We start from the raw sequence: 24,320 nt of genomic DNA on the forward strand, positions 1-24,320 counted from the left end.
ACAATGAGTAGATAGCTTCCACTACCGCTGACCGTATGCTGCATTTTGATTGCAAGCAGCACAAGTCCTTGCTGGGTGAGAAATGAAAAAGGGTATGGCTTTTCTTTTTTTTTTTTCGGGTGCTTTTTGTTTGAATTTGTAGGTCAAATAACCACATCAATTTTCGTAACCCTTTTTCCATTCACGCTGGGACTGTACAAGGAACACGTGGTGGTTAAAATAACATCGTATGGCCCTTTTAAGTAACCCTCACATTTTATATACAATAAGCTTGTGCAAATATTCAATTTTTTTAAAACATGCAGTATAATAGCTTCGGTTTTGGTGAGCGACACGTTGCATAAAGTCAAGGCAAAGACGAATTCGATTGCAGTCTCCTAGTGATTTCTGCACCAGCACAATTATTTAAATGTACACATTACATTCGACACCCGTTACAACGGATCCGCACAGAGCATATTTTCGGATATAACAGAACATTCTCCCCACTTAGTTTGGTCTGCCTATATAATAATTGCAATAAATTCCGCTTTTACCGAACTGGCTATAACGGAATATGAGGTACAATTTTGAGGCAAATTTCGTCTAGATGGTGTAAATACATTGTACTTTCCTCCAGTGATGCATGCGTGTGGCAGGGCACTGTACACAACTATTTCCGGCAGCTGTCGTAATGCGCAAAAATGCACTTTTTCTTAAGGAATCAATACATTAGTGGTGCAATGAATACATTAGTGGCAAGATTCTTGCATGGCGAGCCACACAATGCCCAATGATAAGTTTTCAGATCAAGAACGCACGAGGCTCATCACTACCTGCTAAGTACCAAACAAAGGCTGGGGATGCTGCTAAGCCTAACTGGCTTACCTGCGAAACTGAGCATCCGGCACTTCAAAAAGAACCACAGACAATCGCAAAATGCATCGTTTTGATAACTTTATATTTCTCATTGCATTAATTCGCACAAAAAGGAAGATAGGCTGCTATTCATGGCATATGGAAGCGCATGATGCAGTAGAGCCTTATCGTGTGCAGTACAGCGGCGGTCCGACTTCCTGACTAAATGTGTTGTCTAATTATTGATTTCAACCAAAGAAATATTACAGCACCATATATGTTCTAGCATTAAAGTGGGAAGATAGGATCATTCTGAACTGCTCTGAACGTATTTGTGGTAGGAGGATGGCATTTAGATGTTTGTGCTCGGTACGCGGGGCCAAGTAGTGAAATGTGGGGGCATTTCAGTTCTTGTGTTCGGTCAACGGGGCCGAAGAGCGCAGGATTGCGCGTGGATGGTGCGCGTTCCGTGAGAAAGTAGCTTGAGCAATGGGGCGGACAAGCTGAGCAGAGCGGGCCAGCACAGTGGTCTCTCGCAGGGCTCTGCAGATCGAGCGGCGGGTCACGTCCCAATGTGATCGATCCCGACCCTGTTAAACCGGGCTTCGCCCCAGCTCGCTCTCCCTGGAGGCCGAACTACCTGGCGGATACTGCCGTGGTCAGGCTTCGCCCCGGCTCCGACGTTCCTGAGGCGCCGTCATGCCTTGTCAAGGCCGGGCTGCGCGCCGCTCCTGTTGCGGCCGCGATAGGTGTCATTACCGTTTCGTCACCCACTGAGGCCGGGCTGCGCCCCGGTTCCTGTGACTGTAGCAGCGACATGCGGCTGAGCTGCGTCCCAGCCGTCGCCTACCTCATCGTTGCGGCGGGTGACCACTACGGCGAATGGAACTGAACTGTGAGTGGTTACAGCACCTGACTGGGATTATCCACAATAGCGCGACAACTTGTGCAATTTACTCTCTGTATTTAGTGCGTGCCTAGTCTCTTGTCTGCGATCAGTGTTAAAAATCACTCCTGTCTTTGGGCGATTCCTTAGTCCGTCCGACTGACCTGCGCCCAAACATTGGCCCACAGTATTCTTGCAAAAGTTTATGCCAGCTTTGTTATGTACCATGATCAATGCGAACACTCATGAGACCAATTCCAGACCAGTTCCAACTACTACTGTTCACGCACAGGAAAGCACCAACAATAGTTATCAGGAATGGAAGCAGCCTGCAGCATCTTAAGGCAGTTCTGGGAGAAGCAAGATTGTCGCTTTAGAGAAGTAATTTCCAAATTGGAGCAGAGAAACTGGGTTTTGAAGTAGCTTGGTAAAGCTCAATGTGGGTCAAATACAGCTGAACTTCGATATAACAAAGAAAGTAAAATTGAAAATTTGCAAGGTTATACAAAACTTCATTATATTGAAATTTGTCCTTTTATGTAAATAAGTATAGTTGCCGATGGATTTTTCTTTTTTTTTTAAAGGGAGGGGCCTGCAAAATTTTCTGAGTTATCGGGCAATTGGAAAAAGCAAATTTGAATGAAAACAATAAATTATTTTGTTGAATTTGAGAGTTGGCGATAAAAGATAGGGTTTCAAGCATTCCACTTCGGCCAGCGGCAAATTTTCGTCACGGCTACACCACTGCACACAGTTTCTTCTTGATTTAAGAATATTTGACAATTCGAAAATCAAGGCGAACTTGATAAACCTGATAATGAAATGGCGCCTGCTTTTTACTGGCACCGTCAACCCCCAAAGAACCAGGGATCGCAATGTGCGAGAGGTGGTTGAGTCAAATGATGTCTCTCGTGAAGATTGGCCTTAGGTTAACCCACCCACCTGCTGTAAAGATAGGAAAGCCCTTCTATATTTTAAGGAAAAGTGGAAAACAAACTTAATATGCAACAAGAGACTGCCGCAAAACACAGGCCCAGTATTAAACTGAGAACCTCATTCTTATTTAGTACAATATAACATCACTAATTCTTTAGCTTAAGAGAGAAAAAGGCAGCTAATTCTGTTCAACAGATATTCTATTGATAAAAAAATATTTTCCAGGCCTTCCTGTACTAGAACTAAGCTGTCATCAGTGCTGGCATAATATTTTGGAGCGCCCTTTAATAAGAGTAGACTGTATTGCATGTATTGATTCCTATGTACAGGTCGGTCCACTGTTAGAAGGAATTCGCGAGCGCGTGGCTCAGGCTCTGCGTAGCGCCACTAACGGGAAGCGGCGAAAACCCAGACGATGCGCGAAACGGCACATGCTGCATGTCGTCTGCTGCTGCATGTCGTCTGCAGCTGCATGTCGTCTGCTGCCCCCATTGCTTCACCTGTGCATGGTAGGAGGCGCGGCGTGCGGCTGGGCGACCACATGTCTTGAGCCATGGTTGCAATGAACGCGATCTAAAGAAGCAAAGCTGCACTTGAATTGCCAGCCATCTGGATGCCAAGAGCATAGAAATGATCGAGCTTTTAGAACATTATAGGGGACATGAAGCACTGTTTTTTTGGAGGAAGCTTCGCGTTTGGACGTTATCGCAAGACAGATCGAAACACATTCACTTCGTGGATGGAGCACGGCAACTGACTCAACGAAACAAGCACGAGTCACACTGCGGTTTGTTTTGGCGCTGTTGTGCACGGCATTTTTCAGTGATGTCAGGGTACGATGCGCTCAGTCTGTCAAGTTGCTGGAATATACGAATGTGTAAAGCTACCCCTGGCAAATCAGGAATTGTGAACATGTACACAGTCCTTCGAAACTATAGCTATTTTCTACTGAAATGATTGTGAGGGAGTGACACTAACGTACGAAGTGAGTTCCGGGAATTTCAAATGCGCGGGCACACTTAGTGTGGTAGTGATAGGAATGTAAAGCAGGGTGCACTGGTGGCCTAGCCACGACGTCGGCATAAGTGAAGGGCACATGAGCAGAGAGTGGGTGCAGCCTCGCGACGACTTCAGCGTAGCTGAGCGGTGCTGGTGCCAGGGCCTGTTGGGGTAGTGCCACGACCTCGGTGTAGCTCAGTGGCACAGGCGCAGGAACATGGTGGCATTGGTCTGGCAACACCTCGGCGAAATCTTGCTCAATGGCGCGGCGGAGCGGATGCACGATAGTCGAAGCGGGCTGTGGCACATGTGGCGGCTGAGCAAAGGGTACCAAGGAGAGTTGGCGTGATACTTCCTCCCGAAAGAACGCTTTTATTTCCGCAAGCAGTGCGGTCTGGTCGAAGGTGGTAGCCACACCAGCAATGTGTTCGTCGCGTGATGAAGACCGACAAGTGAACGAGTGCTGCCTGCATAGCTCCTCGTAACTTTGGCATTATGTAACGATCTCTGTGACGGATTGTGGATTCTTAGCGAGCAGCATGTTGAAAGCGGCGTCCTCGATTACTTTCATAACATTCCTGATTCTGTCTGATTCCGAGATCGTCGCGTCCACGCACTTACACAAGTCCAGGATATCTTCGATGTAGCTAGTGAAGGACTCTCCCGGCTGTTGGGCTCGTTCTCGCAAGCGGGATTCTGCTCGCACCTTGCACGAAGCAGGACGACCAAACATAGCTACTAATGAGGTCCTGAACATGGACCATGTCCGAATTTCCGTCTCGTGGTTGTTGTACCAGAGGCTTGCCACGCCGGCGAGGTAAAAGAGCACGTTGCTTAGTTTCACGTCGTCGTCCCATTTATTGATGATGCTTACTCGCTTGTACGTGGACAGCCAGTCCTCCACGTCGTTGTCATCTGTGCCGCAGAAAACAGGTGGATCCTTGTGGCGCGGTAGACAAGAGCACACGACGGAGGGTGCAGGAGGCGTTTGCTGGGTCGTCGGCTGAGATGCGTACTGAGACATGGTTGAAGGGAGGGTACGGGATCGAAGCTCCAGGATGCGTTCAAGCGTAGCACTCTCCACCACTTGTAAAGGCGTTTATTGCACGCAAGCGTTAGGGCCGACCGTTGGATCTCGCGGGCGGCGTAGTCCCGAGCGATGAGCTGGAGAGACTGACCCACTAGACAGTGCTGGCAAAGATGCCCCACTGCATCGTCCCTCTTAACTACAACAGTAAAGTTGGGGTGCGGGTTATATGCAAATTTTACTTGATAGTGTGGCTACACGGCAGCGCGAGCCGCGCTGCCGTGTAGCCACATCTCGAAGCAAAGTTCTCCGCCATTTAGTTTCGTTATCTCCTAGGGATTCCCACCCTCTCCCCACCACTGCATTTGAAGCTCCCTTCTCCCCTCCTTAATGGTCGCCCATTCTCCTCCTCTTTACGGGTTGGCATTTTGCAAATAGTGCACGTGGCACCGGAAAACTCGTACGTCACCTGTTCCCGCGGCGCTCCCTCGGTCCACGCGAAGCGCTTCGCGATACGGCGGAGAGAAAAATCGCCGTTGCCCATGCAAGGGCTGCTCCGGCCGCACTGTCATTGCTGTCATCCTCTGTCGCGTGAATGGTAACTGCGCCTGCTAAGCCATCTCATTCACGTCAGATGTCACGTGATTGATTCGTCTGCGATCACGTCCGTCGTATGGGAATCCAGCTTTATCAGCATCGCCGAAGAGAGTGAAACAGAGCCGCTGGGTGACGATACCACATGGACGAGTCGTGCATCCGTGGATGGACTGTTTTTGCAAATATCTGAGCGTTGTTGCATGCAGTTATTTCAATGGGTTATACTGAGTGGATATTTTATTTTTCCTTCCCGGCTGTTGTAATTGGGAGCGCGGGTTATACGCAGTGGCAGGTTATGCGCGGAAAAATATGGTAACTAGATCGATTAAAAATTTACAGGCAGGGATGGAAGCGGCCAAGAAAGTTTTGGAGCAGCTCTGGGAGCAGCAAATTCGGCACTTTGGAGCAGGTTTGGAGCATGAATTGTCCTGTTTAGGAGCAGTAAATACGCGTTTTGGAGGAGGTTGGTAAAGATCAAAATGAGTGAAATAAAGGCATATGAAGAAAAGGTGTTCCTTATTTGACTTCGCAGACCATTATTAAGTTAGGGCCGATCAGAGCAAAATTCATGACAGAGAAAAATGGCCTGTTTCTTCTTCTTTCTGGGGTTTTACCTGCCAAAACCAGTTTTGATTATGAGGCACGCCGTAGTGGAGGCTCCGCATTAATTTTGACCACCTGGGGTTCTTTAACGTGCACTACAACGCAAGCACACAGGCGTTTTTGCATTTCGCCTCAGTCAAAATGCGGCCAACCGGGGCCGGGAAAAATCGTCACCCACGTCACTTCGCATGAAGCTACAAAGCAAACCCATACATGTTTCTCAGAAACCACCATAAATTTACATATTGGATGTGCCAACTAAATATGGCCAAGAATAAAATAATCGAGGGCTTTCTGTGAACAGCCCCTACTCTATGTTGATAGGCTTGTGTTAACGCTAGTCGAGGGACACTAAAGTCAAATAAAAAGTCAAGCTAAAGTGATAGAGCAATGCTCTAGAAAGTCTAAGGCGTCAATATAATCGCGAACAGCGCTTCAGTAATCGAGAAATTGAGGTAAATGCAAGACACGATAAGAGACTCCCCAGGGATATACCGGTACTTACGCGATGATGAAAGCACTCCTCAAAAAAAAAAAAAAAAAAAAAAAAAGAAAAAAAAAAAGCCACTAGTACTCAACCACTCGTGTTAAAAAGATTATTTCGTTGGATTATAAGATGGAAGAAAATGCTACTTGTCTACTTCTATTAGATTCTTAGAAAAATACCACGTATGCGACCTGAAACGCTATGTGCCGCGTGATGAGCACTGGGATGACGATCAGGCCCTGCCTCAACCGCGATCTGTGAGGGAGAGCAGTCAGAACCGAACGGCGAGCCCGCAGTCGCGCTACAATTTGCATAGCAGGCGAAAGTAATCTGACTGCTAGTTGCGTAACCCGACGAGTGCGAGGAACATCCGTAAGTCCGGGTGACGTTGCATACCGCATCAGCATACAGTCGCGCCGGGCTGGCACCTTGGTAGTTCCTGCCGGGGAAGCGAACGTCTAGTGACCACGGAGCGCTGAGTATGGACGACGAGTCGTCGCAGCATGGCACGCGGCATGCGCCGGCACATGCGCCAGCGCAATATTGGATGCCATGACGGCGTCACTCTCATTTTTGCGCAATTGTTTGTGTGACACCATGTGTATTATGCCTGTTCCAACAATTTCGAACAACCACCTATCTTTCCACTACGGGAACAACGGCCGCTCAAGCGTTCCTGTCGAAGCAGCCGAGTCGGCAAGAGCGCTGCACCATGCGCTGCCGCCATGCAATGTTGCAAAGGTTCGGCGGTTACTATGCCGTTATCCGGTGATCACGGTTCAGTGGTGCTTTGTTTACACATTGCAGATTGCTGATAACCGTTCGCGCTGACGTTTTACCTTTCGAACATCGCATTTTTTTTCGCCTGAGGCAACGCCGACAACAAAAGTTTACGGCTCTTGTGTGGCTGATGCGCAGTTGCAATGCAGAGACCATGATGTCCGAGACAATTTGCAGAATGGTGGCATGCCGCAGTAGTTTCCGAAATAACGCTTCTGGCCACCAAGAATGCTTCGCTCTCGTGTGTAGAATACAGTCATGTCCGGCTGGTATAAAATATATGACAAGCTCGACTAAAAATCGCGGCAGCGCTTACAGTTTCGAAATGACAGGTGATTAGAACCGGGCGCCCTTTTGAAAAAGCTACACGACACCGCACTTCGTTCTTTAGATGGACGTTTCTAACGGAAGTTTGCAGCTAGGTGCGGGAACGCACCGGCAACAAAAATGACATTGAAAATTTGGCTTCGGACAAAGTGCTGCTGAATTGTAACTGCTGACGCAGCTTAAGTGCAATTAATTTTTAAGCATTTTTAAGGGCGAGTCCATATATAATGAACTACTGATACAACGATCACTTTTCACAGAACTATGGAGTTCGTTATGAATGGGTTCAACTGTATTATTGAATATATGTGAATGTTTTATTACAACACAAGTTGGTATGTTGCCCCGAGTCATATTTATGAGAACTTCAGATAATTCAAACAAAATCTTGGGGTCCCCTCGAGTTTGAATTATGTAGAGCCCACTGTAGTGTAGCCCGAGCGCAAACTTGAATGACGATTGTGGTTGCCATTGGATATTTGTGACTAAAGTTACATGAAAGCAAGCAGGTTGTTTGTCATTGTGCTGCACTATCATACTGGTAATCGGACGTGGTGCATGTGCAAAATAGATTTAGAATGTCACAGCATGCTGTTTTCCCAATAATCGATGCACATGTACCAAAAGGCACAAAATAAAATGCTAAAATGTATAATGAAACATGAGTTACACGCTGTGCAGACTGTTCGACCTAATTCATTCAGTGCCCTTTTCCTCTCTGACTGTCCCATGAAATAAGCGCTAGTTCAATTCATCTCTAGCTTGTCCGTATATACGCAAACGCGTAACATTTTTATAAAACATTCGTAATGCATTGTATAGCCCAAAATGGTTTTCATTTTCTTGTGGCCTAGATACAATTATGCCCACAAAACAAACCCACTTTTCAAAAATGCCGACACTGAAACGGATTGCTTAGGCTTGGATTGCAGGCCTAAGTGCTAGCCAATGCATGTCTATGGCTGTGTGGTTGCCGCTGAACATGCACGTCCTGCTAAATTTGGCAACTTCATTCGAAATTTGAGTTTTGGCGCAGGTTGGCGAAGCTCAATAGTTTGGCCCAAGGTGGCACAATTGGCACAGCACTTCCATCACTGAGCGGGAATCACTTTGGAGGAGCAACTCTGAAATAGTTATTTATTTTTAACCCCCCCCCACACACACACACATACATTCTGAGCAGCGCATGACACCACACTGGCTGTGTGCCTACAAAACTCGTGGGGATTCAGATGCGCCCCAACACCTTTGAGCGGACGTTCTGCCTATTCTTTCGTCCCTACACGTCTCCCTTTCCATCCGCAACATCTGTAGGAGGTGACTTTTTTCATGAACTGGTTAGCAGCGGTGGAACTTCACACTGCCGGCCGCGGTGTTAGCAGCAGCATGATCGAAAGGGCGAGTACGAGGGAGACTTTTCTGGGACATCGCTCGTTGATCGCGCCGGTTGCGCAGTCGCTAGCGCTCCGGCCGGCAGTGCCAAGTGCCACGACTGCAAACCAGTGAGGCTTTACATGCCAAAACCAGTTCTGATCATAAGGCATGCCGAAGTGGAGGGCCGTGTGCTTCCGTTGTAGTGCAAGTTAAAGAACTCCACGTCAAAATTAATCCGGAGCATACTACATCTCATGATGGACAATTAGTTGCTGGTCTGCTCCCTGGCACCAAGATATATTCAGTGGATATGCACTGCAGTATAGAGTACGTCAATGCACCGGCATGTTGCACTGCTGTTGCACTGAAAACATGTCTAAGGCACCTTGCCACTGCGAGTCCTTATTATAATTAAATATTGTAGTTTGCCCGCAGATTCTGTGGAATACGCAAATGAGTTTAAAGGATTTTTCACAAGACTTGACAGCTGAGATGGACTAAATTTTGCAGAATAAATGCTAGCCTCAACACGGTAGCTAAAAGTACGTGGTTGCCACTGAAGGTGTACATCTCGCTCGATTCAGCGGCATTCCTCAAAAATTGTGCTTGTGAGCAGGGTGGTGCAGGTGAGGGTGTTGGCAGAGGATGGTACAATTGCCACAGGGCATTCAACCCCCCAAATCACAAGTTTCTCAATATGTATACTGCTTGAGCTGCCTATACAGCATATGGAAAACAAAAGCTTACGGCTCACTTAGAATCCAGCTACCACCTCTATATGTGTTATCATGCTTGCTTTGAACGTGTGCTTAGATTCAGAATTCAAAATCTCAAATTTACTGCTGGACCACCTTCTTCCCAACAGTAGAAGGAAAAAAGAAAAATAGTGCGGGAGCACAACACTTACTACTACTGTGCAAGGTACTCACCACTAACCCGCCTTGCATCACCCTGTGACGCTTGCAGAACCACAGGTGAGTCCCTCCTGCCACCATCTGTGACAACTAAGAGGTCCTGGGTGCCAGCGAGAGAAAAACCGAACACCTCTAAGCCAAGAAAGTTGTTATCCGGCCCACGGATCACCCAACGACAGTTGAGACGTTGCAGAAGGTATTCCCTCAAGTTGGACGGCAGTAGAAGCGGCTTTCCGGTATCCGATAGCATCTCGATCATGCCACTGCAATCTGCAAATACGTGTATACAGACACAGAATGAGTAAAATCTAAGAACAGATGTGCCACTTGGAATTACAAAATTTTCCATTATATAATGTCTGTTCACGAAAATACTTAAAAACCAACAGGTAAAGACACATCATAGTTTAAAAGAAATGTGTTGCCACTTAGCTTTTATGCAACTACTATTGTACCAATACCTTAATAGTAAATTTTGGGGTCATCATAATCAGCCTATATTTATGTCCACTGCAGGACGAAGGCCTCTCCCTGCGATCTCCAATTACCCCTGTATTTCGCTAGCTATAGGGTAACACAGATTATGAAAGTAACAAATACGCGTATTCAGGGGCATAAAGCCATATCCCTCATCTTTACAGAGTGCAAGATATGTTCAGCTATCGCCATCGCATACGATATTCATGTAGCGAAGGTCATAGCTACTGAAAGAGCGCCTGAAAAGCACCAGTGCAGCTTCCACCTCCATTTGTCCTGAGCCAACATCTGTATTTTTCTAGCACTGATGCCACTAAATCCAAGTGTCAAAACTAGGGTCCCTTTCTGCTGGTCGCTGACAGCACCCTAGACAGAAGGTAGAAAGTACAATGCAATCCAGCACAAGTCCGGTATAAAATTCAATAATGCAGCCTACACCAATGTGAGAGCTGTGGACTCATGTAAGCCATGTGCCATCATAAACAACTGTGATGTTATTTGGGCTAGATGGCTGCATCTTGCTGTGGACGTCCTTTACTGCAAGTACAGCATCTGCAAAAATGTTTTATGCAGCTTCATCTGCTCCAGGTTTGAAAGTTTTTTTAAGGTGTTCCTGATAGGTTTTTGATGCAGCCCACAATGTGAGACGTTCATTGTAGCCCAGGAGTCATTCAGGGAAGTGGGCCCCTTTCAATGGTCTTGATAGCTTGTATAGCTCTTATATTCACCTCAAATGCCCCTCCTTCAGACTTTCTTTTTGATGACCAATGTGCATCAATAGGGCCACAAGCAGCATGGGAAAGCACCAATTTTACTGCTAGTCCCAATGTTGTCTCATGCTGCACTGACAAACTGTTTTGAAGACAATGTGGGCCGAAGACAACTGATCCTTTTTTGGGGCCGATTCTTCCTCTGTCCGCTGCGGGAACCCAAATTTGCGCTCCTTTGTCGACACCAAGCGAAGTGTATGGCGGAAGCAGCATGCTTGCTTCTCGGCTGCTTCCAATGACACAAAACGAGGTTCCAGATGCACCTGATTGGTGCGCTTCGGCTTAGGCAAAAGTTCGCCGTCATCCTGAATAGTTGGCGCCGAATTGTCACTCGCCGTCACAAAAACGGAACTTCGCCGTCATCCTGAATAGGTGGCCCCGAATCGTCACTCGCCGTCACAAAAACGGAACTTTGCCCGCGCAAAACTACACTGTGATGCCACGCCTAGTTGACGGCGCCGGGTCTTCAGATTCACTGCCGGGCATCGATTCCGAGTGCAGGTTGGCTTCCGCCGACACATCGGCGTGACTGGATAGCGACGTGTCCTCAGTTTGTCCGATTCAGTTGCCGCTGGCCACTTCTTTTTCAAAAGAGGAGGCTTGCGTTTACGCTTCCCGTACCACACTTCATCCCGTACTTCTGGCCCGTGTGACGCTCCAACGCTGGCACACATAGGAAGCCTCACACAACAGAACAGTTGATGAAAATGCAAAACGTACAGCAGCAGTGGATTCGCAAACTACAGAGTTGTCTCAAAGCGTGTGCGGAGCAGACAACCTGTGAAACAGCGTGCCTTTCTGCAGCCACTCACAGGGCACGTTGAGAACGTGACTGGAACGACCAATCGGCGCCTGGCTGTGGCTTCGTGCAGGCCGTCGTATTTTTCATGTTTGTGCGATTATTTTTCATCGTAGACACGTGATTCCTTTGGGAGAAGTACTGCGGTGAAACAAGCTTTCTAGTGAGCAGTGGTGAAGGTGCGGAGGTATCGCGCTCGGAAATCGGCCATTTTCGTCGGCGCAGATTTCGGCCAGCTTTTTCTACCCGCGGTCAGAAAAACATTTTTTAGGCACACTTTGAGACCGTTTTCGCCGAAATTTTTTTTAGATATGATAGAAAAGGTCACGCAGAATAAAAATCTGCCCTTTTATAAAATTAGATTTTTCACAAGAATTTTGGGATTTGATCCCCGTGTCCCCCCCCTTAACCCTTTCAGGGTCAATGTATGTCCTCCGCGAACACCTTCAAAATGGTCAATGACGTACATGTATGTCATTGCTTGGTACATTTAAAAAGCGCACCTCTTTCGATCATTTCTTTCGCTTGGTATGTGCTACCACTCGACGGAAACACGTAGAATTTTTTACTTGCGCCAATGCCTCTCCGTTTTTTTTGTTGTTGTTTTTATGGCAAGGGCATGTCGGTGGCAAGTGTGCGCCTCTTTAGATCATTTCTTTCGCTTGGCATGTGCTGCCACTCGACACACGTCGAGTTTTTTACTTGCGACAATGCCTCTCCATTTTTTTTTCTTTTATGGCAACGGCGTGTCAGCTATCGCTCGCGCATCCGGGCTCGCACTCGCGGTAACGGCGCCAATTTACGGTTTTCTCCTGCGGCGGCTCCCGCTTGTTGCACGCGCTAAACTGATAGGCCATCTGGTTTCAAATCTCAAAGGGTGACCGTGTTACTCGATCGTTTATCGCTCACTGAGGCACGATTACACCTGTTCCCGGGCAGGCGCGTATATACACAAACGATGCTGCCATTCTTGCGTTTCTTTTCTTGGAGACCACAAAAGCTCTATCGCACCTTGTTGGTGATAAGACGAAGGCTTCTAACTTATTTCGGTTTCCGGACGTGCACACAACTATTTTTCAGTGCGCTTATCTTCTTATTCATGAATAAACATTGTGTATTTTACAACACAAATGATTTTTTCGTCACTTTACTGTCACTCTAAAAATTACGACCGTTTTTTTTAGAAAAAGGTTCTTTCGAAGAACTTAAATCAGCAATAAAAAAAATCTACTCTGGGGGGTCGCATTTGGCAAAAAAATTTGATCCCTCAAAGGGTTAATTACCTGTACCTTAACTAAAGGTGGTGCGTTCGACTCGCACCAATGGTCGTGGGCTAAAATGCAGTAATTAACTCGATCTTAAATAAACCTGTACATTATTTAACTCTACCTTTCTTAGGTGTGCCTTAAATAACACCAAAGGTAGGGGGTAAAACCTGCCTTAATTAACTTTGCGTTAACTGACTGTCATTAACTGCCTCGATGGGCTGATTTGGGATCACTTGACTATTTGGACCATCATGGTCACGCCAACACTGGATTTTTCCCCTCATGAGCTATAATGCTACTGCATTATTAATGCAATAGCATTAGGGCTCATGAGGTGGAAAATCCGGCAGTGAAATCCGATAGTGAAGCTAAAGCAGCTAGTTATTCATTTAATAACTAGCTGCTTTAGCTTCACTGTACAGGAATACAGGCCATTTTATATAAAAAAAGCAGCGCAAGAATAGCAGAAAGTTGAGTTGCACAACACACCGCAAGCCAAACATTAATAAAAAGCACCATGCATGTACCGCAACAGAAACTGCATTTATGCACTCCTTTCGCATATAGCAGGAATGGTCAGAGCATTTCGTGCATAAATGTGGCATTGGAGGGCAACATATTATCAGTACACTGCAGTCAATGCGTTTCATTACCAAACAAGCCCCCAAATCACTCACAGCAAAGCGCCGCCGTGTACATTTCTATGCTCGCCACTGCCCGCCCATCCACACTAATGTGGAGAAAGTGCTGCCACCTATAGCCTGATCTCGTGGCCAATACTTTATGGCGAGATCATAGTCATGCTCACCTTTGTGTACTGTCACGTCATCACCACACAACTTGTGCTTTCCACAAGACAGAAGACCATTTATAGAATTCAGGCTTACATTAACAAAGCGTGTCTCCATCACACTTACGCCAGCCACGGCGGCGTCAGTGCGAGCAAGATAACCCCAGAAAGGAGAAAGAAGAACTTTTTCTTTAACCTCCTTTATCTACAGCAAATTAGCAGGCCACAGCAGCCGTGCCAATGTTTTCCGGACACAGCTGCTGTCAAAACCACTTCCATGTTAAGCCTTTTCTGCAGTCATAGTGGGAAGCTTTGGCACAGCTGCTGTCAAAACCACTTCCATGTTAAGCCTTTTCTGCAGTCATAGAGGGAAGCTTTGGAGGCGCTTGGCACGGGTAGCAAACTATTGTCGCAACGTCTTCCGAAGCTACTGTGAACTTCCGAAAGTTGAACACTCTTCGTTTCTTTTTCCGTTCACTGAATTTATGCTCTGTAGCAAACTGAATTCGACATTGTTGCGTGCCAAGCTTAGCACACCCCAGCAGCCCGAGCAGACAACGGTGCATTTATGATCACGGGTGTCTCAGTCGACGAAGGAAATTGAGCATCGAGACAACTTTTTCACAAGCTTTTCCTTCATAGCCATTCAGCGCACCAAGTAGCGGCGACATGAAAGCTAAACACGAAGCGTGGCTTTTTCAAATGAGGCCAAGATGGCTGTGATCGGAAACGTAAAACGGCAGCCGGAAGTTGTGGAAAAAGGTCCTTTTTGTGCATTATCAGTAAAAATTCAGCCCACTGACGTAATATAAAACGCTATTACAACGAAAATATTGATCCAAGATGCATGAAAATGTCCAAGATCATGCGTCAGTAACTGTGCAATCCAAAAATAACATTTTTAAAAAGTTGATTTTTCTGTGATTTTTCAGTCTCTAAGATCCCGTGTCTCCCGAAAAGAACAATGTGCTGACTTTGCACCTACCACCAACAGCCATGCTTCAGAATTAAGCCAGGGAAGTGATGCGATCCAACAACTTAGAAAAGCAGAATTTACTTTGCAAGAACAACTACATTATTCGCGTGCCCATTTTATCTGTATTTAGCACATACAGGCATATGCTCAAACATATTAAAGTTCATGCTTATTGTCATGATTGCTTCACTAAAATCTTAACAAAAGGGTCTGACCCTAGGAGAAAGTACATTTTTTAATCTGTCACATGGTTCTGCTGATGAAGGCACAGCGGATGGAACAAAGGGCCTTGGGAGATATCAACAGCTAAGTGGTTTACTACAATGGGTTGCTTGTCATCTCATCTACTACTACCATAAATGCTACAGTTACCAACCACACTAAATGTAGGCAAGGTGCCAGCTGTACATGCATGCACTGTCTAACAGGGCTGCCTATCATGTTATGCTGAAACATTCTGATGGCACAGATACACGAGTGAAACTAACTCCACCAACACATTGATTGCAGTGGAGGCAACAGCTGCCTCACACAATGCTTGAAAATTTTGAAAGAGGCACTGCTACCACATGGCAGCAACCTAAATCACATTCAAGAAACTTCCTTCTTAATGATTTTTTTTTAATTGAAAGCATGTCATCACGGATGTGGCAATTGTTTAGGCATACAGTGGAATCTCGATGATACGAATCTCATAGATCACGAAATATATTCCTATTAGCCGACATTCGTATCATCGAAACACAATTAAAACTAGCTAAATTAAAGAGTCAGAGGTGAACACACTCAGGCACACGTACGTAAAGAGCATTTACAATATAGACCACTTATAACGTAACCTTTTATAGTGCAGAACTGGCTACAACGCGGCCTTTACTGACTGCCATTTACCCTCACACAGAACTCCATGTATACGCATACCACTTACAGTGCAGCCGCACGAGACAAAATACCGATTATAATGCGGCTTCCGCGGGAAAATCTCGCCGACAAAGGCGGTAGCGAGCACGCTTTTTAACGAGGTGCACCCACCGATGGGAGAGGAGATCAATGAGGGCGATGCGGAGGAGGAGCATGAGACGTGGAGCATGAGTCCAAGGGCGGTAAAATCGTCGCCGCGCGCCGTATGTGCGAGTGAAAGTGCGCGGAGGACGCGCGCCTTCACGGAGAGCGAACGCACAGCGGAGAGCAAACGCCACTTCCGTCGCACGAGAGGCCGTGGGGGTATGGGAGGGAGGGAGGGAGGGCAATGCTGTGCTGTGGCACCAAATGCGTATCTTGCAACCGGGCGCAAGGGTAACTGGCGACGCAATCTCCCACGCGAAAGGAGCAAAGCGGGAAGGGAGGGAGGGAGGGGGGCTTTTACTCTGCCAACAAAAGCGTTCGCGCCTGTGCCGGCTGTCGGTGTTGTCGCGCGCACCGTATCTCGAAAGCGATCTCCACACGGCTCTTGCCTTTGTATGCGCTGTGCTTACGCCACTCAGTTTTCGTTGAAGCGATAGACCCCACCAACCTTCGCTCGCTGTGGCGGCCGCGCTTCCAGGAAAAGCACAAAAGGAAAAGCACAAAAACAACAAAAGTGCCACTGCTTCAAACTCTTTGCGCCCAGTCGCGGCCTCCGCACTATCCGGCGCCGCGTCCGCGCCTCCGCACTAAAAGAGAAAGGGAGAAAGCGCGTGAACGCGCGCTGTTCTCTATTCGTGTCATCTGGAAATTCGTATTAGCTGTGATCGTATCATTGAGATTCGACTTTAGTTGTAAATCTATTGTCACAGCCTTTATAATGCATGTACAAATTTTTCTTTTTTCTGTCTTGCTATTACCCTTGTTATAAAGCTAATTTACTGTGTTATCAGTGCTAGCATTATTGGCACACTCTTACTATACCTATTGAAGTGAAATGCAACTGATGGTTGTGCTGCAAGTAGTGCTTGGGTGTTGTCAGCATGGAATCTCGCATATGTTATCTCCTACATTCCAGTTGGAAGCTCTGCCTTCTCATTAATTTACTTCCACTCACATTCCTGAGACATAGTTACGAAGCATCACAACGAATGATAAAAACAACAGCCTACACTTCCTGGGAACTGATCATTATGGCGCAGGCAAAAAACATTCACAGCAACAACGTTTCAGTGCAAACATAAATGCAAAATATGTGTTGTTTGTTTCCATGACCATAAAAATAGGACTGCAGCAGTCATGAATTGAACCCACGACCTTACACTCAATAGCAGAACACTCTACAGAGGCATTAAGTGCCTGTTGTGCTTTTGTGAAGCACAGCTACAAATGTGATAAGCTAAATGGTCAAAATATATTAAAGCATAGCTTACTTTTGTAAACTGAGTCAAGAAGAACAGCGCCACTTTGGTTAGCAATGCTCAGGTCCAGGGCGAGATCAAGTTGGATAGATTCAGCGATGAAGTCGAACTGAGGTGCTTCTCCAGCTGGGAAACGGAGGGTGAGGGAAAATCAAAGGATTAATAAAAAAAATAAAATCTGACAAAAATGTTAAAGCTGCCTTGCACTTTGTGCACAATGGAAAAAAAAAAAAATCGCAGTGGAAGGTACTTTTTTGGGTAAGAGTTATATCTACTAATCGCTTCCCACCAAACTACTTGAAGTGAAGAATGAAAGAAAATGCAGAACTTTTTTCATTTGAAGCAGCCACGCCAAATAAAATTCTACTCCAAAATCTTCGTACTTTTTGCTGAGCAACACTTGCATTTTTCAATTTCACACTAAAATTAAAGACAGCTGTGATAAGTGCAGCCCAATAATTCTTAGGCCATTCTCAGATACAAAATAAGGGATGACAACCAAAACATGAATCATATATTGTATGAGCAAACTGCTCCAAAGTTCTCAGAACAATCTAGGATTTTATGAGACTTTCAAATGAAAGAGGAACATCACTCTTGTAGTCTGCTCACTCCAATTGCGCAAGCCAGTCAAAGCCATGCAGCAGCTAGATTAACAAATCTAATCAACACAAGTAGATCCGCACCAGCAAATCAAGCTTGCCTTCACCAATGTGCACTTGCTGTACACCGTAAAACAGCAAACCATTTCTACAAACTTGCAGTGTCTTTTCATCTCGAAGTTATCCATAACGTTTCATGTCAACAATGTCGCACACAAACACAAACTAAGCTTCTAATATATTTCTTGCATATACCATTTATAAAGAGAAATAAAGCATGTGGCAAGTGACAAATGCACAATGGAGAGAGAAAGGAAGGATAAAGCATAGGTATGACAGCTGTTAAGACCCGAGGCCAAGACAAAGCTTGAGTCCTGTTCAAGATAGCACTAAGTGATGGTAGTACTAGGTCACCTGCTTTATGCTCCATCAGAAGACCCAGAGCAGGTTAGGGAGTGTTAAAACTATTCTTGGACTGAGCACTGAATTTGATGCAAAAGAAAAAAGTCGCAGTTTCGCACGAAAGGCGAAGCATTGACAGCGACAACAAAGTATTAGACAACTACATCAAATAAGATTCGTAGTTTTATAGGCCATATAAGTTGCAGTAAACATTCACTTACAAATAAAATTAACAAGCATGGTGTTATGTGCGCACAGGTAAGCATGAACAGAACTCACTATATGATCGTGAACACTCGCTGTCACAACGCTGGCATGATGAAGAGTGCCAGTCATGGAAAGCAAACGCTTCGAGCCCCCCCCTTTGTTTTTACATTTCCTCCATTGAATTTCCCTCACCAATTTGCTGCCGTACACAGTTTGCTACTATAATTCCTAGAGGGAACTCGGGCGCTGTGGTCATGCAGCTACCATGGGATAGTTATACAGTGGAACTTTGATTATAGGACTTTCTCAGGACCAAAAAATTATGGAGTTTTACGTGAAAAAACCACCATCTGATTATGAGGCACGCCGTAATGGCGGGCTCCGGATTAATTTGAACCACCTGGGGTTCTTTAGCGTGCACCTAACTCTAAGTACACGGGTGCTTTCTGCATTTTGCCCCCATCGAAATGCGGCCATCGTGGCCGGGATTCGATCCCGCGAGCTCGTGCTCAGCAGCTCAACAACATAAACACTGAGCAACCACAGCGGGTTTCTCAGGACCACGCAAGAATGTTGTATTCTTGCGTAGTCCCGACAAACCCGCCAGGGTTGATCAAGAATGTTGTATGATGTGGGTGTCGTATAATCCAAACAACAAAATTATACATCAGTTTAAGCTACAGGCTAATACTCTGCAGGAATCAGAAAGCAAAACAGCCAAAAAAATAAATGCAATGCAGAAAGAATACTGCATTGCAAGTGCCAATCACGCTTTAATGGAGAGATTTAGCATACCATGTACCATGATCCATGCATGCCAGCATGCTAAAATTTTCTTTTCTCAGTTACAGACTAAAAAAATCGTTCGATTTCTTATGGACTTTCTTTGAGCCAAGCAGCAAGAGCCGTCTTGTAAGCACAGCAACGTACGCAAGGACGTCACCTACAACGTTGTCACCCGCACAGAAGAATCTCCAAATGTTGTCGATGCAATGCAGCACATCCACGAATGTAGGCGCAAGCCCAACAGCATCAGTGAAGTCATCCTCGTCCGAGGTGGCAGCCAGTAGTGTCGGCATGATACGACAAGTCAAAAACTCAACGACAGACATGTGAGAAGTCTTGAGTGCTCACGAGTAAACAAAGCTCTGAACTGCGTGCATGTATCCAATACAATCTACGTGCCATCCTGTTGCTAATCAATTTAATCAACCCCCATGCTTTTGTGCTTTCCATATGCGCTAGGGCAGTACTTTTAGGTGATCACTTTCAGACGCAGTTTCACTTTCGCGACATTCCGCAATGGACACGTCGAAGTATGCAGCCGACAGAGCTCTTGGCATTGTACAAAGGTAGCGAGTAGGGTGCCTAAATGCTCTTTTCCTCACCCCCGCTCTGTGCAGGGTGGGCACGTTTTCTGAAGGGGCACTTGCCACTTTGGCTGGTTTAGCTCAGCTGTCCCCACAATTATCACGCCCTGTTCACACTGTGACAATGCGCTCTGAAAGACCTGTGGCCACTCAGCCAGTCTTTTTCTTGCAAAATGCCGGGCTGCTGCGTGAACCATTCTAGAAACTATAGGAAGCTGTACCATTTTGAGATCCTGAGAGAAATACAGTGAATTGTGAAAATTATTCGAGACAAGTAGCAACCCACCAAGTTATAGTCCATATGCAGTATATGACTGGCAACATTCTTTTTTTTTTTAGCTTTACAGTGCAATATATTCTTTGAAGGTATGTACTGATATTGTGTTGCTTTTGCTATGTTAAAAAGCTTCATTTGAACTAATCTGTCGTGATTGGTAAACATATGGCACCAAGCCGGTTGTATCTCAAGAGGCACCATTTTTGAGTCATGCTATTTGCATAGACTGCTTATGCATGAATTATATACTTGCAATAAGTTTCTGTTGTTTCTTGGAGGCCACAGAATTCTCTAAAACTATGTGGTCACTGGCTATTAAGCTGATCTCGATATTTTAAAATGGCAAGCTCGATGTGCAATTTCAAAGTTTCGAACCGACGGGCAGGCTGACTGAGGCAAACATTGTTGAGCATTGCTGAGCTGACAAATGGAAACAAGACATGTGCAGGAGTGAGCCTAGCAAGCGACTAAAGTGGTCCGACTTCGTACTGTTTTATATGTTCCCAATTTTTTAAAAGAGATTTCGCGATTCCTTAATTTTGTGCTCCTAGATTTGATGCTGGAATGCCACGTCGTGGAAATAAAGCACTGTCAAAGTAGCGCTAAGATTTGAAAGTTTGATTTTTACCCATTGCAATGGGTCCTCCCATGACTCGTGAGTGCATGGGGAGGACCGAGGAAAAAAACTGCATAATCAGCTTGGCAAGATCATTGGCTTCTATTACATAGCCAGCAGTCGGCAACATATTCGAATAACAATATAAAATCAGGGGGGAAGCTTCCCGACATTCTGCATCACAAACGCAGGAGAAAAAAAAAAAAGCAACATACATCGTCACCTTTCGATAGATAAGCAAGATTGTGTGCCTTTTTTGTCCAGCAGCCGTGGCAAGCTTACCACATTGATGATTTACTGAACGAGATGCTATTGGCGGACATCATTTGCTCCTCGTATAGCGTCTGGGAGTCTCCAATTGTGTTGGTGCCTAAGAAAGATGGCAGTCATTGCCTGTCCGTAGACTACCGCCGTCTGAACAGAGTGACTCATAAGGATGCCTATCCAGTCCGTACGATTAGCTCCACTGTAGGAACCTTGGGCATTGCACAATATTTTACTACTTTGGAGGCCTCGAAAGGTTACTTACAGGTCCGGATGAATGAGCGTGACCGGTCCAAGACCGCGTTCACATCCCACAGAGGGTTATTTGAGTTTACTCGTCTGCCCTTTGGTCTTTGCAACAGTCCTGCGACCTTTCAGAGACTGGTGGACCCCGTCCTCAGGGAAGTAAAGTGGTCATACTGCATGTGCTACCTCGACAACATCCGTGATTTAGTCATGAACCTTCGAAGAACACTTGGCCCATGTTGCCGATGTGCTCGAGAGGGTGCAGGCCACTGGGATAACTTTGAATCCTGCGAAAGCCCAACTAGCGTAAACCCAGGTTAGGTTACTCGGGTTTACGCTGGGCGGAGGCTCCATTTAGCCAGACAAGGAGAAACTTCGAGCAATCCTCAATTTCCCCGCGCCCAAGGACGTACGTGGCCTTCGCCACTTTTCGGGAATGGCCAACTTTTACCAGTCGTTGATCCCGTCCTGTGAGTGCAGCCAGCCTTGAGCTAGCTCTTGGGTAAGTCGGCCGAGTGGCAGTGGGGACCTGAGCAGCAGCAGGCCTTTTGCCAACTGTGGCGAGATCGGCTATTTTTGTTCAAAACGCGTTTTGTTCAGTTGCTGCAACGTCACGAAGTGGCAGTATGCAAAATTTGTGAGAAAGGCAGGAAGAAAGCAACTAATCGGCAAGCGGTGAACCATTCCGGTGAATCATTATATTTACGAACGCAATACTCTGATCTACCGCCAGTTGCAAACTTAATGCCTGACCTAGTTCTTGCTTGTGAAGGAATACTTTCTCTTCTTTTAAATGTTAAAATGAAAAAGTCAAGCAGCACTGACGGCATTGCCTTCTTTGTACGGTACTCAGAGATTGCGTCATGTTACCTTTATGTTCTGTTTAACGCATTAATCAACCAAAGCTTCTTGCCCGCAGATTGGCTCACGGCAAGAGTAGTTCCCGTATTTAAATCGTGAAACAGGCTAACAGCTTGTAACTAACGACCAATTTCTCTAATAAGCACACGCTGTAAATTGTTTGAACATATCTCAGCACCTTGAATTGAAAAAATTCTTTGTTGAGTATCAGCATGATTTCCCGAAGACTGTCTCAACAACCACGCAATTAATTTCAGTTATACATGATTGTGCTTCAGCTCTTGATAATTGTAGACAGATAGATGTGGTTTTTCTTGACATGTCAAAAGCTTTTGATCATGTGCCACACACTTTACTCATTGACAGATTAAGGGATGCCGCGCTTCCCGAGAGATTGATATTGTGGTTGCAGGCTTATCTGAATAATCGCTCACAGTTTGTGGAGTGTGCAGGTGTTAGGTCTGCTGATCTGCCGGTCTTGTCTGGGGTTCCACAAGGTTCCGTGCTTGGTCCTCTATTGTCGTTATTTATATAAACGGCATTGCTTGTAACATCGATCATTTTGTTACAGTAAAATTGTTTGCTGACAACTGCGTCTCTGTAAACAATAGCCTCTGTACACTTGCAGAATATGAGAACGAAACGGTATGCAAATCAATTTTGATAAAACAGTTGCTATGACAATAACCACAAATAAAAAGCCACTGTCTCATACGTACTGCATTGCCAATAAAACTATTCAGTCAGTAACGTCTGTTAAATATCTACGACTTACTATCACAAGCAACTTAAGATGGGACAAGCACTTGAAGAACGTTTGTACAACAGCATTTATAAACTTTGCTTTTTGTCCAGGAAATTTAAAGACTCACTGTCAAGTGTTAGACTCTAGGCATACCGCACTCTAGTACGACCAGTCCTTGGGTGCGCTTCCGCAGTAAGGGACCCATACTACGTTAAAGATATTGCACAAGTAAACGAATTCAGCGCCTCGCTGCTAGATTTACTGTATCTGACTATCAATCTTCATCTGTTACCGACATGTTGCAGCGACTGAACCTGGAACCCCTCCATGTCCGCCGAAAGATTGCGAGACTAAAAATGCTTTATTTGATCTATCAGAACAGAATTGGTCTGCTGCATGAAACTTATCTTTCCTACTGTGATGTGTTTGTCACCGATCTCGGGGGCGTGCGGGTGTTAGAAGAGATGGAGAAGGAAGACGGATGGCGACACAGCAAGCAGATATTTAATCACACTCGAAACCAAAAAACCTCAAACTAAAAACTCATTCAAACTAGAATGCACTGAACTAAAACACAATGAACAAATAAAGGTTAACAAAAACAACCTAATGAATCAATAAATATGTTCTAAGTTTCGCCTCCGTTAGTTCTGAGCGTTTTCTCTACGAAAGTCTGGCAACTCTGGCCTACTGTTGTGACGCTACTAGGATGGGACGCTCTTACTGAGTTCGTTGTTCTCGTAGCATGTATTTTCCCGGCGGCAATCTCGTTGATCCTTTCTCAGTGTCGTTGTCTTTTCGCCGACCGTCGCATGAACCTTGCTGCATTGAAGTCGGTTCGTTCACCCGCTCATCTTCGGAGCCTGTTTGACCCGGTCGCTGTTGCTGACGTGGCCGGGAGAGGTGACGGGTTAGGCCAAGCGACATGCTCGGCCGCTGCTTCCGTCTCGCTCCTTTCCCGAGTGCCGACGTGGCGTTCCGGGGATCATCAAACGTGCCGGTCTGCCGTGGAAGAGGGGTTCTTTCTGGGGTGCCCGATCCTGCCGTGAGAGGCTGCAGCCGGTCCAGGAGCCTCACTAGAACTTGCCGAGGTCGACGGCCACACCATGGACGGCCAACGTCACGGACTCGGCCAGACCCCTAAGTCTCCCGTCGCCAGAGCGGAGCTGGCAATGCGACCTTCCTGGCCCGGAGCCACGTCGATAATCCCCCGACAGCGCCGTTCATCCCCCGATCACGCCTCGGCTCACGCGCCTCGAGAGCTCGTGCCGTTCCGAACACTGTGCTTCACGTGCTCTTCTTCTTTTTCGCGCCGCAGGCGGCCTCTTGCATATGACACCCGCGGACAACACAGGTCCTCTAGAATTAATCACTCGAATGTTATCCGCCCGTGCTTTGCGAGAATGAAGATGTTTCAGGAGTCTTTTTTTCCGCTCACAATTGAAGAGTGGAATAGTCTGTCAGTGTGTTGTGACTGTACAAATGTGAATTCCTTTGTGAATCATTGTCACTGCACTTGATGTAAACCTCTCTGGCGGACGTTTGTCGTCCTGGGAGTT

General features: G+C 46.1%; 1 protein-coding gene across 2 annotated transcripts in view; it reads right to left on the reverse strand.

The window, feature by feature from the left end:
* The window catches only part of LOC119435935 (uncharacterized), a 167,538-nt gene that overhangs the window by 76,103 nt on the left and 67,115 nt on the right, over positions 1 to 24,320 (reverse strand). For both annotated transcript variants that reach the window (XM_049660887.1, XM_037702637.2), the window contains 2 exons: positions 17,184 to 17,297; positions 9,783 to 10,037 (listed from right to left, as the gene is read on the reverse strand). In XM_049660887.1, the coding sequence (XP_049516844.1) occupies positions 9,783 to 10,037; positions 17,184 to 17,297 (369 nt within the window). The remainder of the gene's footprint in view (positions 1 to 9,782; positions 10,038 to 17,183; positions 17,298 to 24,320) is intronic.

This window comes from Dermacentor silvarum, chromosome 1 (assembly GCF_013339745.2).
Source record: "Dermacentor silvarum isolate Dsil-2018 chromosome 1, BIME_Dsil_1.4, whole genome shotgun sequence".
NCBI lineage: Eukaryota > Metazoa > Arthropoda > Arachnida > Ixodida > Ixodidae > Dermacentor > Dermacentor silvarum.